This window comes from Trichosurus vulpecula, chromosome 4, assembly GCF_011100635.1.
Source record: "Trichosurus vulpecula isolate mTriVul1 chromosome 4, mTriVul1.pri, whole genome shotgun sequence".
Lineage (NCBI taxonomy): Eukaryota > Metazoa > Chordata > Mammalia > Diprotodontia > Phalangeridae > Trichosurus > Trichosurus vulpecula.
In genome coordinates, this window is record NC_050576.1 from 26260420 (window position 1) to 26276895 (window position 16476).

The following is a 16476-nucleotide window of genomic DNA, read 5'->3' on the forward strand; positions in this document are numbered from 1 at the left end:
CTTGACTAGTTAATGTTCTTGAGAACCCTAAAAGCTTTGGAGTTCTCCTAAGAGATGATAGCAGTGGACCTGAAGTCAGCACCTGCATGGAGAGCTGAGACAGGTAGGACAAACCGGACACATTGAGGAAAGGGCTCCACGAGGTCACCAAGCCTCAGAGCCCAGCAGAGTTCCCAGAGGGGAGCTCCCCTGTGAAGACTCCACAAAAGGAGAAAAGGATTTCCAAGAGCTTCGAGTTCACACTTTGGCTAAATATGTTCTCTAGGTTTGAACCCACTCTCCCCAAGGATTTTGTGTATGCAAAGGTGTGTTGGCAATTAAGTTGGGACTTTTTTTTTTTTACTGTTTTAGAATGTTAAATTAATTAAGTGTCTTTCATTAAGCTTTACTAGACACAGAGCCCCAGGCCCAAACTCCTATCTACTAGGTGCTAAGCCTATGTGCGCATGAAGCCCTCAGGGCTCTAAGGGGAGTTGCTAAGACCAGAGCTAATAATATGTGCCTAAGTTCTGGTTGCACAGATGATGTTTGATGATGGTGTATAAAAAGAGAGAACAGAGCTATTTCCTGGGGGCTCTCACTCTCGGAGGAGTGTTGATGTGGAGACTCTGGGCAGCTGTAGTTTAGAGCCCTCCAGCTCGTGAACACAGATGTTGATGCCTTCTTGGTAACCACAAAATGTATTTGGTCTGTTTATAATGTATCTTTGTAATTTGTTTGTATTTGCTCTGAAGTTCAGGGTGCTGGTTTTTCCCCTGTATGTTGGGTTGAAATAAGATTGTTAACCCCCTCACGTTACTTTCCTTAGTAAAGAAGATCAAAACAACCTGTGCTGGCGGCGTTCTTGTTGTTGAGCTTGCGTTAGTTTTTCACCCCCACAGCAGCTGCTACAAGAGGGAAAGTACATTTCTAGTTGGGGGACGCTTTCTGTAACAAGTGTTCTTGCTGTACCTGCTTAGTAAAATATCCTTTCTAAAACCTAATTAAGCCTGGCCAATAATCCAGTTCATGGATTCATGTAACAATTCTACAAAATATTCAGAGAATTTGGAGTGGGTAAGAAGGTGTGGTGAATAAGAGCAAAGTGTGAAATAGGAGGGCATGGGGATGATAGTCAACATAGGAAAAACCTAAAAATTAAATAGCAGAGGACAAGAGTGGAACCCGAGAGTCATCATTGCCTTCATTTAATAGCATCCGCTCCTTTATCTGACAAACATTACATCCCTACTGTATACAGGGGCCACCTCCTGTCATCCTGGTCTATATCTGGCCACTGGACACAGGTGGCTCCAGAGAAGAAAGTGAGGCCCTCCCTCACTTAAATCCAATTCCCTTCCAAGTCTTGGCTTCATCTTCCTGATGTCAGGGTCCTCTTCCTTCAGCTGTGGAGGTTCGAGTCTAGCCTGGGCCTATGACACAAGCAGAAATGACAACAGTATGAAACATTCCATCATGAGGGCGTGAGTGGAGCTGTTTTCCTTCTTCTCCTTCTCATTTCTGACATCCTTCTCCCCCCAGGTCCAGGTCCTCATCACCTCAGACCTGATCTACTGCTACCGTCTCCTATCTGGTCTTCCAGCTTCTAGTCTCTGCCTCTCCAATTCATCCTACAACGCTATGGCCGGATTAAGTTTGCACACTTCACCCCTCTAGGTCAGAAGCTTTTTATGTCTCCCCATTGCCTTGGGATGAGGTCGTTACCCCATAGCCTGGTATTCAAGGTCCCTGGCACAGCAGATTGCCCCGTAGATGCTATTGCATTCATTTTTTAAGAGCAAAGCACTGCGACCATCGCCAGTCACTGAGGGGAATATAAAGACACTCCCTGCCTTGCCTTACCTGCCTTAGCTGGGAGACAACAGTTAAAAACATTATCCATCAACATCATCAACCTCCTGTGACTATTAAAAAGGTTCGAGGCATAGTTTCTCAAAAATTTAATCATTTTACTAATAAGGCCACCAGGTTATTAATAAAAGGGTGGTCATTTGGCCGACTGTCTTAGGCCAAAGACACTCATGGTGGGGGGCTCAGAGTTTATATGCCCTTCCAATGAGGAGCTGATGTCACCCATCATTAATCACATCACCCTTGGACAGAGAAAATAGCTCTATACCAGACCACTCCCAGCCTTGGGCTAACTCCAGCGCTTCTTAAAATGGGTTCAAGAGGTTTAAGCAGTGCTGAAGGGGGTTGAGGGGAGAAAGTTCAAGAAGTCCTGGTCTAGATCAGGGCTTCTTAAACCTCTGCTGTTGCTGCTGCAGATAATCTTTGGAAGACTAGAGGAAAGCAGACTGGACTGGAGAAGAGCAGATACCCTCCCTATGTTCCAGAGAGGGAAGCCTGTGTGCGTCTCCAGGATTCCCTTGTAATTCTGGCCAGCATTGGAGCAGGCACTCTAAAGGGGAAGCTAGTGCTAAGACCCTCAAGATTAGGTCACGGTGACTCCCCTTATTTCCTTGGGGCAGGTGACCTGACCAATCACAGTCAATTTCACCAAAGCAGCTGATAGCCTCATGCTGCAGAGACAGGCTACAGAGGCAGGGTCTAGATCCCACTAGTTCTGTATCAGTGAGGGCAAAGGAAGAGAGGAACATTAAAAATGTTTGTAAATGTCTAGAAAAGGAAATGGTGGTCACAAAGCCCAACTTTGTCAAGAACAGGTCATGCCCTATTAACCTCATTTGGCTTCTGGACAGGGTTAATAAACTTAATTAGTAACTATATAGACACCTTTAAAACTTCATAACAGAAATTCAGATTTTTATATGCAGTCCCCTTTTTTGTTTTTTTAATATATTGAAATGCTTAAGTTAATAATAAGTTATTTTTAAAAAATTGACTGCTCTAATAGGGATACATTTACTTGTTCCGTTGTGACTGACTCTCTGTGACCCCATTTGGGGTTTTCTTGGCAAAGATACTGGAGTGGTTTGACATTTCCTTCTCCAGCTCATTGTATAGATGAAGAAAGGCAGAGTTAAGTGACTTGCCCAAGGTCACACAGCTAATGAGTGTCTGAGGCCTGATTTGAACTCCGGTCTTCCTGACTGCAGACGCAATGTTCTATCCACTGAGCCACCTAGCTGCCTCAGATACATTTATTTAGATTTTGGCGAAGCAATTGACAAAAGCGTTTCATACCATATTGTGGAAAAGATGAAGAAATGTAAGCTAGATGATATTAGTGATAATACCTCAGATGTATATAGCAATTTAAAGTTTACCAAACATTTTACACACATTTTCTCACTTAACAACCCTCTGAGATAGGCCCCACTAGAATGATTATCCCCATTTTATAAAGAAGCTGAGAGGTTAAAAGACTTGCTCATGGATGTAGAGCTAGGCAGTGCCTGAGGCCAGATTCAAACCCAGTTCTTTCAGACTCCAAGTCCATTACTGTGTTATATAATACCACAAAAGACCTGATTAGTCATACCTACTAAAGAGGAGTTATTAATGGTTGTTAAAAAGAAGTCTCTAGTGGAGTGCCCCAGGAATCTATAGTTGGCTTTTACTATTTTTTTATTGATGACCTGTACAGCATATTTACCAAGTTAGCAGATGACACAAAGCTAGGAGAGATTAACTAATATATTGGCTGACATGGGATCCAGACATCTTGGCAAACTGGAACTTCAAGTAGATTTTTCTTTTTACTCTGGACCTATGATTTCATAGGGAATTCCCAATGTAGAAACCTCCATCCTTCAATAGAATTCAATCAATTAAACAGCAAGCATTTATTGAGTGACTATTGTATGCTTTAAATACTGAGGATACAAAAATAAAAATAAAAGCAAAATAAAAATAAAAACTTGCTCTCAAGTTGCTAACATCACTCTGACAAGGGAAACAACCCAATCACATAGAAGTCTAGCATTGTGGAACCAATGACGGACCCAAGGGCCTAGGATGCTGATATACTCCCTTCTGCACTAAGGGGCCCTCTTGTTTTGGACCCAGGCTTCCTGTCTGCACCAAGATCAATCTTAGGGGAACTTGGCCCCTAATGATAATGGATTAGGGCCCTTTTTCTCATCCCTATTGACTCATTAAACCCCACCCTTGCACCCCAGAGGCAAATTAGGTTGTGGCTCACATCTAAGGTTTCCCAAAAAGGGAGTTTAAAAAAAAGTACTGAATGCATAACATGACAGGTCATTTTATTCCTGTTCACACAGAATAAAATGCCTCAAGGCCATCACCAGAACCAGGTGCAGGTGGCCCAGCCAAGTGTGCCACCTCCCACTGTGCAGGGCATTCTCCAGCAGTAGACCAGCCACCTCTGCTTCCTGCCCAAACTCCCATACCTTCTCCAGCTCTGTCCAGCTACGAGGTAGGGCCTTCGAAGTTCTCCACAGGATGCAACATTGCCACCTGCCATGAGGCTGGGTCTCGAGGGCAGACCTGGAAATGTCTAATCACCTGCTTCCCTCTCCTGACACACCTTGAACTCATTCCTCAATGGTTAGCATAGGCATCACCCCTTATACTCTTCCCATCACAATGATTCTGAACCCTCAAAGTCCCACTCCACATCTGTTCACAGCCTCCACTGTGCCGTCTGGAATTCCTGCTCCATAATTAGCAAACTTCCTTTCATCTTAAACCTCTTCTTTTCTCACTCTTTCCATCTCTGGCATTCACTGAGACCTGGGTCCTCCAGATGACCCCACTTTGTGGCTACCCTTTCCCGTTTGACCTCCTGGTGTCTCATCGCCTCTCTTTCTTGTCTCTTTTTCTGTGTTGTCTACCCCTTTAAGTTTTAGGTTCCTTGAGGGCAGGGACTATCTTTTTTTTTTGTAGGGGGGAAGGCAGGGCAATTGGGGTTAAGTGACTTGCCAAGATCACACAGCTAGTAAGTGTGTCAAGTGTCTGAGGCTGGATTTGAACTCAGGTCCTCCTGATTCCGGGGCCAGTGCTCTACTCACTGCCCCAGGAACTGTCTTTATGAATTGTATCCCCAGTGTTTAGCGCAGTGTCTGGCACATAGTAGCCACATAAACAATGTTTAATGGATTGGAAGTGCTAACCCATTGCTAAAAAGGTCTTGGTATTTTAGTATGTATGACATGGGAAACTCTGAGTGGTTCCCTGTCTCTGCCCTATGGCATCTTGTTCAGTGGAGTTGAGTTCTGTGGAGGCAGGGCAGCAGATGCAAAGTGGTGAGAGCTGAAGTCCATTACCTGCCCTATATAAAGGAAAGCATTGGGGAGAGTTTGGTACGCCACGCTTGAGTCAGCCACGAGGTGGTGAGTTTAGAAGTGCTGTTGTCCTGGAAGGGGCTGAAACCAGGCAGGGCAGCAGATGCAAAGTGAAGGACTCTGAGAGAAGCAGGCTACTGAGCTCTCCCATGGTTACCTGGGACCAGGAGGTTCCACTTTATGACTCCTCCCTGAGTTGGATGAGTGAAAGTGCTGAGTGAGGGGCAAGAGAGAAGACTCTGGAAGAAAAAACTGTGCACTCAACACACTTTCAAGTCAAATCTGCTTATTAACATTCTCTCCATCATATTCTTGTCTAGACAAGCAATAAAACAATCAGTCAAGCCCTGATTTGCTGATTTCTGAAATGTAAATGCTCACAGTGAAAATTTAAGTGTTGATTGATATGAACAAACTCTGGAAAACCCCTGAATTAAATACATAACACTTAATGGGAATATTACAATAATGGGAATAAACAGTAATTATACAAAGATGAGGGGGAGAAAAGGAGCAGTTTGAGGGCATTCGAAGACTACAAGCTTTTCTCCTCCTCATGGGGAGAAATCGAGGCAATTGCTTATATCTCCAACTTAGAATTAAAGGAGAAGGTATAATGTCTCTCCAGGAGAGCTGGGCAATTCATCTAACCTTGTATGATCAGCTCATCACATATCCATAACCTCAGTCACAGCAAAGCATTTGGAACTACTACTCTCAGTCCCTTTCTCTGAGGTGGGCAGTGGTGAGTAGAATGTCCTGACCGCATGGTCCCAAGAAGGACCCATTTCTCTTCTGTCCTCTTTCTCCTTAAATTCTTCATGAAAACTCTCCTACTATACCCCAGTATGACAGTATTAATGCTGATGGATTCTGGGGAAATATCTCCATCTCTGGCTATTGTGATGTGGGGTTACATCAATAACTCTGAGTCAAGTTAAGTCACCAACAAATATTTAATAAGCAAGCACCTGTGGACAAGGTCATATATTAAGGGCTGGGGATATAAAGAGAAGCAAAGACAGTCCTTATTCTCAAAGAGCTCACAGTCTAGTAGAGACATGCAAACAACTATGTACAAACAAGATACAGACAGGATAAATTGGGGGTAATCTCTGGGAAAGGCTTCTTGTTAAAGGTGGAAGACTTTAGCTGAGATTGAAGGAAGCCAGTGGGAGCCAGGAGGCAGAGATGAGGACGGTAAGCATTCCAGGCATGAGCAACAGCCAGGGAAAATACCTGAAGCTGAGAGATGGAGGGTCCTGTTTGTGGAACACCCAGGAGGCCACTGTCACTGAATTGCACAGTATGTAGAGGGTAGTAAGGTGAAAAGAAGATTGGAAGGGTAGGGCTTTGAATGCCAAATATAGGATTTTAAGTTTTATCCTGGAGGTGATAGGGAGCCAATGGAGTTTACTGAACAGGAGATGGTGACATAGCTAGACCTAAACTTTAGGGAGGTCACTTTGATAAATGAGTGAAGGATGGAGTGAAGGGAGAGACGTGAGGCAGGCAGACCCACTAGCAGGAACTGCAATATCCAGGTGTGAAACGATGGGGGCCTGCACCAGAGTGGGGCAGTATCAGAGAAAAGGGAGCATTCTGAAGAGATGCTGCACAGGCGAAAGCATCAAGAGATATTGCAAAGGTGAACGTGACAAGACATGGTGCACAGGTGAAATCGCCGAGAGAAACGGAAAGGTCTTGGCAACAGCTTGTGGGCGGGGGGAAGGGGGGGTGAGAGGGAGGAGTCCCGACTGACACCTAGGTTGTGTAAGTGGGAAACTGGAAGGATGGTGTGGTCTCTGCTGTAATAGGGAGTTTAAAGGCAGGGTAGGCGGTGGGGCGGGGGGAGAAACATAACGAGCTCCGTTTAGGACATGTTGAGTTTAAGATGTCTATCGGACATCCAGTGCAAGACGTTAGAAAGGCAGTTGGAGATACGAGACTGAAGGTAGGCCGAGAGGTAGATATGACAATCATTAGCATAGATGGTGATTAAATTCGTGAGAGCTGATGAGATCAGCAAGTGAAGTAAAAAAGAACCTGGTGGGGTTCAATCCCACGGTCCAGTCAGGAGGCGGAACGCTGCTGCGGACGGATCGGGGTACGGCCGGAATCCCTTCGCTGTGGCTCCAGCCCCTCTACTGGTTCTCAGGGCAGTCCTTCCCCCGGTCGCTAGGTAACGCCTCTCCTCCCGCTTTGGGCTGAGGGCCTCCCGGTTGTTGGGCAACGCCCCCTGCTCCGCCTTCCAGGTTCTGGCACCGCCTCCAGTTGCCAGGCAACGCGTCTCCGCCCTCCCTTCCCGCTGGCCTCGCTCTGGCGCCGCCCCTTGGTTGCCGGGCGACTGCCCCACTCCCGCACCAGCAGCCCCCCTCCCCCTGGCTCCGCCATGCGTGTGGTAGATCTGTGCCTGGCCTCCGAGGGCACCGAGGTCATCTTGGCCACGTCCAGCGACGAGAAGTACCCGCCCGAGAACATTATTGATGGGTGAGGCCCAGGGTGCCGCCCCCGGGAGGACAGACCGAGGCCTGGGCAGGGAGGGAGGCCGGGGCCCCATGGACGGGGCGGGAAACTGAGGCCGGGCTGGGCCCCGCAAGCCCACAGTTCTGGAGCCAGGGACGCCGCCAAGGCCCATGGACAGACGGGGAAACTGATGCCCCGTGGAGCAAGGAAATGGGATTATTCTGGTATAATGAAGGGATACTCTCAGGGATCTCCCCATCTGCTGGACTGGGACCAACATGACAACCCAGACTGTGCTCTTATGTGACTTTTAGCCAGGGGCGCTGGCCGGGGCCCATCCCCAGGCAGGCGCCCCAGGCCTTTCCTGGAGCCCCTATGCTGAACCTGGGCCCCAGATGGGAGGTGGGAAGGAGGGCCCTGTTCTTGATGAAGCCAGATGGCACTTAAGTGGTCACTGCTCACTCACTCAGTCATACATTCAGCAAGCATTTATTAAGCCCCTGCTGCATGCCAGGCACTGTTCTAGGTGCTAGGAATACAAAGACAAAGGTGAAATGGCTCACACCCTCAGGAAGCTTACTGTCTACTGGAAGGAAACAATGTCTCCACAAAGAAGTAGCCCCCTTTTCTAGATATTCACAAGCCATCTGGTAAATAACATCCTCTGAACTTTGCCGGGAAGCACAGTCAGGTTCTTTGGCTCCTAGTGGATGGACTCCTTTGGCATCTCTCTTTTTTTGAAGATTGGGCTGTTGGTCCTTCTCCAGCCCCTGGCCTCCTGAACGTTCTCCTCACTCTTTCTGAGATCACTGATGGGGACTCAGCTCTCACAAGCCCACATTCTCTTAGTTCATTGAATGTGGTTCTGGGTCTGGTGGATTGAACTCATCAAGGGTAACTCTCTCCTGTTTTAATTGCTAAATTTTTATTTGACAAAGCCAAAAAAAATGACCCATAAACCACAATTAGAATAGTCTCCCTGAAAACAGTTAAGTAGAGCAGCATAAAAGGATAATGGCAACTTCTGGTTCATGCAGTCTAACACTTTTGTAATTTGCTATTTATTTAAAAAAAAAAAAGGAAGAAGCAGTTAGGTGGCCAGCAAGGTAGCACAGTGGATAGAGTGTTGGGCCTGGAGACAAGAAGACTGAGTTCAAATCTGGCTGTATGACCCTGGGCAAGTCACTTAATTCTACCTCACTTTCCTTATCTGTAAAATGAGCTGGAGAAGGCATGACAAACCACTCCACTGTCTTTTCTAAGAAAACCCCAAATAGGGTCACAAAGAGTCAGACAGGATTGAAAAAAACGACTGAACCCTAACAACAAAATAACACGGCACTTCCAAAGGTCTCCTCGACTCGAAGTCAATGAGATCTAGGTTCAGACTCCACTGACTAGCTGTGCAACCCTGGACAAGCCCCTTAACTTCTCTGATCTTCAGTTTCTTTGTCTTTCTAATGAGGGGTTTGGACTTGTTGGCCTCCGAAATCCCTTGCAGCTGTGTATCTATACCCTATGATCCTACAAACAAGACCTAAGTAATTAAAGATCCAGTGTCTATGTTTCAGCAATATCAATATAGTAAAAATCATTACAGTACCCAAATTAATCTCTGAATTTAGTGCTAATGCTAACTAGATTACTCAAAATATATGTTATAGAATGAAACAAAATAATACAAAATTCGTTTGAATAAAAGGCCCAGAGAATCATGAGATCCAATTTAAAAAATAGGAAGGATGGGAGGTTTCAATCTATGGGATTTCCAACTTGACCCCAGAGCAATAATTACTAAAAACCATCTGTTACTAGGTTTGAAAAACAGAAAAATAGATCAGTGGAGTAAACTAGATAACCACAATTGAGAAAATAAGTTCCTGTAACAGGTATTTGGTAAAAACCAGGAACACAAACTTCTGGGAAACCTAGAAAGCAGTTGGCAAAAAATTGGTTTAGATTAGCCTCTTACACCTAATACCACATAAATTCCAAATGAATGAAAATCTTAATGTCAAAAACCAGAGGCAAAGGGGAGGGCATGGAGAAGAAAATATTTATGACCTAATAAGGGGTAGAAGTGATTGCAAAGGGCAACGTAGACCCTCCCAGTTAGTGGCACAGTGAGTAAAGTGCAGGGCCTGTCATCAGGAAGACCCAGGTTCAGACATGGCTTTGGACAGTTACAAGCTGTGTGACCCTGGGCTAGTCACATAACCTTGCCTCGGTTTCCCCATCTGTAAAATAGCACCTCCCTCCCAGGGTTGTTAGAAGGATAAGTGAGTTAATGACTGTGGAGCATTTAGCACAGTGCCTGGCACATAGGAAGTGCTATGTAAAGGTTAACTAGAGCTATATAGAAATGTTAAAACTTCTGAACAGTGAGTAATCATGCATTTATTAAGCACCTACTGTGTGCTGGACACTGTGCCAAGCACTTATGGTACAAAAGGAGGCAAAAAACCCCCATTGGTCCCTGCCTTCCAAGAGCTCACAGTAAGGAAGTCGTTGCCAATCGACTCAGGAGAGATGCCTTGGGGCATTCATTTGCATGAAATGCCTTTGATGGGTCTGTGTTTGAGATGGGGCCTGGCCGAGTGTCTAGAGAGGCAGCCGGGTTCAGGCCGAGGCCAAGTCCGGAGCTCCAGTATCAGGGTGGGGACCCATGGGTAGGCAGCCTGGCGAGAGGCTTCCTTGGTACAGGATCTGGTGAGGAACCTCCTTCCACCAAAGCGTATCAGTCTCAGAGAACTTCCTGGGTCACTGAAAAAGTTAGGACTTTACCAGCATCACAGTCAGCATGTGTTAGGGTCAGGGCTTGAACCCAGGCCTCCCTGGCCTTGAGGTCTCCCATATGAAAGCATTGCACAAATGGCCCAGTGGTGGCGGTTAGGGGCAGAGAGGGATGTGCAAATCACAAAATGAGTGTTTATTGTCCCCAATGTATCCTGTTTATGCCTTCTTTGCACCTGGTTCTGTTTGCATCTTGTCTCCTCCATTGGATTGTGAGCTCCTTGAGGGCAGGACCCTGTTGTTTCCTTTCTCTAGGTCCTTACTGCTTAGCATTGTGCCTGGCATGTGGTAGAGGCCTAATAACTGTTTGTTCACTGACTGACTGACCACTGGGGGGCCGGCACTAGAAGGGTTCATTGATGCTCTTGGGACCTACCTCACAACTCATAAAGGGCAACTAAAGGAAATGAACTAAGGGGAGGGCGTGGACAGAGCCCTGGGAGAGCTGGGTTCTAGTCTGGGCCTTGTGACTCTGCCTCGCTCATCCTCAGCTGTGGTTGTTGTTCGTCCTTCGGTCTGAAGAGGACCAATGACATCACAGGGGCCATCTTGAGTGAACTGGATTGGAGTGAGGCAGAGCCATACAGAGTCCTCAGCCTCACTCTGTTCAGTCATCAGAGTCCAGTGGCAGGACAAAAGTCAGGACGACTGGAGATGGCTCGGGGTGCTGTGAGTGACCTTGGCACCTTTGATGCTTGTCCAAGCTCTAGGTGCCCCAAACACCTGCTTCAGCCTTCATGGCCATTGGAACAGATTGTCCTCATCCACCCAGTCAGCTGGGGAAGGGGAGTCCCCTGTCAGTTACCCTCAGCCTGGGTTAGCCCATCTTGGGAGATGGTTTTACTGAGGTATGACTGCTGCACATGCTCCAGCTTCTTGTTAAATGGGGCTAATAAAATCTGCAAACCTCCCCTGAGGGGCAGTGCAATGGGTAGGGAGCAGGATTCTCCCCGGCCCCCACTACGCTCAGTCACTCAGGTCCTCAGTGGCCCAGGCAGCTCTCTAAGACTTTAAGTGGAAGAGAAGGTGGAGGGGTGATCTGTATCGGTGAAGGCAGTTTCCTCCCTGGGCATTCCACTGGCCAAGAAGCCCCAGTATGTTCCCCACGATGGATATGAAAGTCCTTTGTCCCAGGGCAGCGCTTTCTCAGTCATATGTCCTGTTACTTTGTGGTTTGTCTTTACTTTGATCGATTGGAATTGAATCATAGAATGGATAAATAGACGTTTCTGGCTTCTCTTGGTTTCTGAAAAAACAATAAAAACAACAAAAAAAAACCCCAACTCTCTTTTATCTGCAGGAATTCAACCACGTTCTGGACCACCACGGGGATGTTCCCCCAGGAGTTCATTATTTGTTTCCACAAACACGTGAAGATTGAAAGACTCTCCCTCCAGTGCTATTTTGGTAAGGGAGAGGGCCCCCACCCTGTCCATTGGGCTGGGGCAGAGATAAGCTTCCTGTCTGCCTGGGGTGGTAGGGAGGAGCATGACTGAATGGTTCCCAACCCAGTTAGGCCTTCTGCCCAACCAAGAAAGCCAAGCACCTTCCACGATGCAAGAGGTTCCATGCAGCCCACTCCAGGGAGGTGTTTGGCAAGAGACCTTATTGAAAAGTGTACAGAATCAGTTTGCCAGAGCCCGAATTCCATGGCATTTTGCTGTGGATTCATTTGGCATCAGCACCAAATTCCTGTTTAAAGCAGAGAGTCCTGCTCATTTACTCTGGAGTGTTCTGACCTTCATGTTCTCATGGGGAGCCCAGAAGTGGATCTCATCAGAAGGGAATGCAGCTAGGCAGGGATGCTTGTGGGGATCCATGGAATTCCTTTGGGCATGTGTGGGGGCAGAGGGGAAAGGCTGTGACCCCGATCATCCCTTGTTCCAGTTGTTTCTGGCCCTCCAGGCCAAACTGCCTCCCATGGGAACCCAAGTGAATGAATGTGGGGCCCCAGAGAGAGATAGGGACTTCAGGAGGTGGATCGGGTTTGGGTGAAAGATACTAAGCGCAGTTTAGAATCTGTTGAGTCGCTTCTGGGACGGATCGTGTAGGCTGAGAAAGGCAGGTATTTGGTCCCTAGATGCAGTTCAGAGAGTCTTCCCCCTGAGGGGTCATTGACATGATAAGAGTAAATGAGATTCCCAAGAGATGAGAGTGAGGGTCCGGTGGGTCGAGGAAGGAAGAGGAAGGGAAGGACTCCCAAGAAGGGCCTCTTCCAACTCCATCCACAGCCTTGATTTGCAGCTGCCCCAGGGCTGTGGAGAGTCTGGCTTCACCTGTGTCCTCCTCCAGTGCCACACCTGGGCCCCACTGAGGCAGTGCCTGCTTCCTTGGCCTTAGCTTCCTCCCACGTTGAGTTCGGGTTTTTCAGACTAGCATTTATTTAATGAGCAGACATTCAGAGAGCCCAGAATTCCTAGTTAGAAGGGCCCGGATCCTCTTCTGGCCCCAGAGGTTGGCACAAGTCTCTTGTTAGATCTTGCTCTGCTGCCCTCTCTCACCCACCTGGGCTGGGCTCCCACCCAGTGCCAGCTGCTCCCTCCAAGGGGCAGAAGCAGGGCCTCCCCTCCCACCAAGGGTGTGCCCCAGGGAGCACCCCAGGGCCCCATTCGGTATTCTATTGATTGTGTGGGCTTAAGAAAGTGATGGATAAAAATGTTCTTAGGGAGTGCCTCGGGGTGGATTGTTAGACATTTCCTAGCACCCCCTGCATCCAGCTAAACCCCCGGGGACCTCCTGAAGCCAAGCTGGCATCCATCCCTCTTGGCCTCCCTGCTAACTTCTCCCCAATATCTCATCTCCTGTGGTCTGCCTCGGGTTCCCTTCCTCAGCTCACGGTACCATCAGTACCCTCATAAACAAGAGAGGCAGCATGTGCTTTGGAGTCAGGGAGAACATCCTCTGACACCTGTTCGCTGTGTGACTTCTGGAGAGTCATTTCTCTTTTGGGCCTCCCTTGGTCTTCTCTGGGAGAGGCAGTATGGTGAGGATCCTGCCTCTGATATGTGCTGACTGTGTGGCCCTGGACAAGTCACTTAACCTAAGACTAAGAGGGAAGGACCTTGGGCAGATGAAGTCACAGATCCAGACCAGAAGAAGTACCTACACTGCCCACTTAACACTTGTTGGGGGTGGGGGGAGGACTTCTTTATTATCTGTAAAGGTGCCGTCCTGTTTAAGGAATAGGGAATCCTGGCTACTGAGGATTCTCGGGGCAGTAGGGAGGAGGACCTGTCACCTCCTCCACTCACAAATGCACCTGCAGGTTCTGTCATGCCAGAGGCATGTCCTAGGCACAGGAGCGGGAGTGCTGCTGGTGCTCCAAGGGCTGGCAGCTCAGGATGTGCGGGTTGTCACAGCTGGTGGAGGGATGGGAGAGCCATGTGAGCTGACTAACCATTGACAGCATGCTTGGTCTCTTGGTGATATTAGTGCGGAGTATAAGGATTGAGAAGAGCAATGCCAAAGAACCGGTTGACTTTGAACGGTGGGTGGAAAGAGGTGAGTGCGTTGCCTGAGGAATCAGCCCTGACTTTATATCCTTGCACTCCCAGCCCAGGTGAAAAATGCTGAAGACATGTTCCTTCTGACCCAAGACCCTACCTGGTGTGATTGAAAGAGATTTCAGAATCAGTAGGCCCAGGTTCTAGTCTTCTCTTTATCTGTAAAGGGAGGGCGTTGGACTGGGTGACAGCCAGGGCCCCTTCAGCCCCAAACATTTGGCTCAAAGGACATTCTCTGTCCTAAGTTCCTTCTTAACTCTGGCATTCTGGGCCACTTCTGGCATTTAAGCTCCCTCTTATCTCTGAGCCAGCTTTGACAGTCTGTTCTAAGGACTAGCCCCACTCTAACATTCTGGGTTCTAAGGCCCCTCCCAGCTCTGACATCCCCTGTTCTCAGGCCCCTCCCAGCTCTGACATCCCCTGTTCTCAGGCCCTTCCCAGCTCTGACATCCCCTGTTCTCAGGCCCCTCCCAGCTGACATCCCCTGTTCTAGAAATGCCCATAAGTCCATAAGCCCATAAGCATATTTAATGGGCTTGCTTTTTTTTGTAGGAATCCACCTATTTGATATATTGAATTAACACACTCAGATTAAACTTTTAAAATTACCCAAGTGAAATTTAAAAACACTTCTAAGGAAAAGAGATCAGAAAGGATCATAGGCAGTTTTCAAAATCCATATCAAAACTTCCCCTGCGGAGGAGCCAGGCTTGGCCCTCAGTCTAGTGGTCAGCAGGAAGGGCACGATGGAAGGCAGCTCTGGCAGCTCTGGGCACTTGGGTCCTCACCACTGAACTTTCCTTTTCATCTGGGATCATCTTTGATTTTATCTTTTGGCTTGAGCCAATAGAGACATTTTGTGGTGGTGGGATAGTCAGGTTTTGGCCCGAAGGGCACAGTTCTCAAAGGAGACAGAAGTAGGCATGCCTTGGGCTTTGGGCAGACCCTGCCAGGTTCAGTAGCCTCCTTCTCTTGCCAAGGGCAGTTTGTCCCTGACCTTGATGACCTCGCTTGGCTGTGGGTATGGGGCAGCAAGCGCCTTAACTCTGTGCTGTTGAATGTCTCTTGTAGACCTGGTGCACACCGAGGGACAGCTTCAGATGGAAGAGTTTATGGTAAGTGACTGTGTGCCCCAGCCAGTTATAGGCCACCCATCATGGCCTTGGGAAGTCCACCTGAAGCTCTTCCTGGGACTTGGCAGGTTCTAACCCTGTGCAGAGGGTGCAGCTCTTGGGATTAGGGAAACCTGGGCTGGAACCCCATCCCTGGCACTTGGTAGCTGTGTGACCCTGCATGAATTACTTTGTGTCCTCATCTGTAAAATGGGGCTAACTGACCCGTGGGGTTCAGAGGGACTGCTGTCTGTGCACCCTAAAGCTCCATAAAGCTGTCCCTCCCTGGTATTGCCGCAGTTACTTTATGGGGCTTATTTTCCATCATGCTTCAGGGAATGTGCCTGGACTGGGGAGGGCAGTGTGTTCTTGGGCATCTCCACCCAGAAAAGATGCCAGTGTGTCTCACAGGACATCATCTGATGGAAATTGTTTCTCTGGTGGCCTCATTGTGTTTTCCTAATCATTCCCACTTATGTAGGGCTTTCTTCCCAATGTCCCTGTAAGGCAGGCCCAGAGAATTCGGGTGACTCACCCAGGATCACACAGCTAGTCAGTTTCAGCTGGGACTTGAACCTGGGTCTCCCTTATCATGGTCCTTGCCTTATAACCACGCTCTTCAACGATATTCTGCCCTTTGCATTAGATGCTGATCGAATGATCTGTGTGGGTGGCCTGCCCCTGTCACCAGTTTACTGCTGACATTGAGTGCTTGAGCAGGGCACCCCTGCCCATGGCCTCCTGGCAGGCAAGGTCTTTAAAGGGGCATCTTTAAAATGGGCAGGAAGTTTGTGGTGCCTGACAGCACTATGCCCATCCCCAGCCACCATCTTTAGTCAACAGATCGTTGGACAAGTAGGTCTACCACTGTGGCAACTCCCAGTGATTCTTTCTCTCCCATAGTTCCGGGACGGCTACGCGACTCACTTGCGGTTCATTATCAAATCAGCCTTCGATCACTTTGTATCTGTGCACAAAGTTGCTATAGAAGGAATCAGTGTCTCATCCCTCACCTGAGGATTCCTGAAAGCAGTTTGTGTGTGATTTTGTAATAACATTTGTGTAAATACACAGTTGTCCTCATAGCATATTAAAGAGGTTTGGGTTCACTTCTGTGTCTCTGGTGCTTTTATTCTCTCTTCTGTCATCTGCCTGACTCACCTGTAACAGCCATTTGTTTCTACCCACAAGTGCAAGGCTTGGAGTGGGCGTGGGGGGTCACAGAAGGTCTGAAGGGACCCCAGAGCTCACCCCTGGGAACTCAAGGCTGGCCTGGTCTGGAATTCCTTCTGTAACGCGGCCCAAAGGGGTCATTCATCGTCCACCTTCTGAAAACCTCCAGGGAATGTGTTGTCTTCTACTTTTCAATAGTTCTTAATGTGGGAAATT

The 16476-nt window shown here is 48.0% G+C and overlaps 1 protein-coding gene across 1 annotated transcript; it reads left to right on the top strand.

The window, feature by feature from the left end:
• The first annotated feature begins 7532 nt into the window (after positions 1 to 7532).
• Positions 7533 to 16196, top strand: HSPB11 (heat shock protein family B (small) member 11). Its single transcript, XM_036757280.1, has 5 exons — positions 7533 to 7703; positions 11773 to 11879; positions 13905 to 13973; positions 15047 to 15090; positions 15991 to 16196. Exons 1-5 carry the CDS (start codon positions 7606 to 7608, stop codon positions 16102 to 16104), a joined length of 432 nt encoding a protein of 143 aa, XP_036613175.1. The 5' UTR covers positions 7533 to 7605; the 3' UTR covers positions 16105 to 16196.
• The last annotated feature ends 280 nt before the right edge of the window (positions 16197 to 16476 follow it).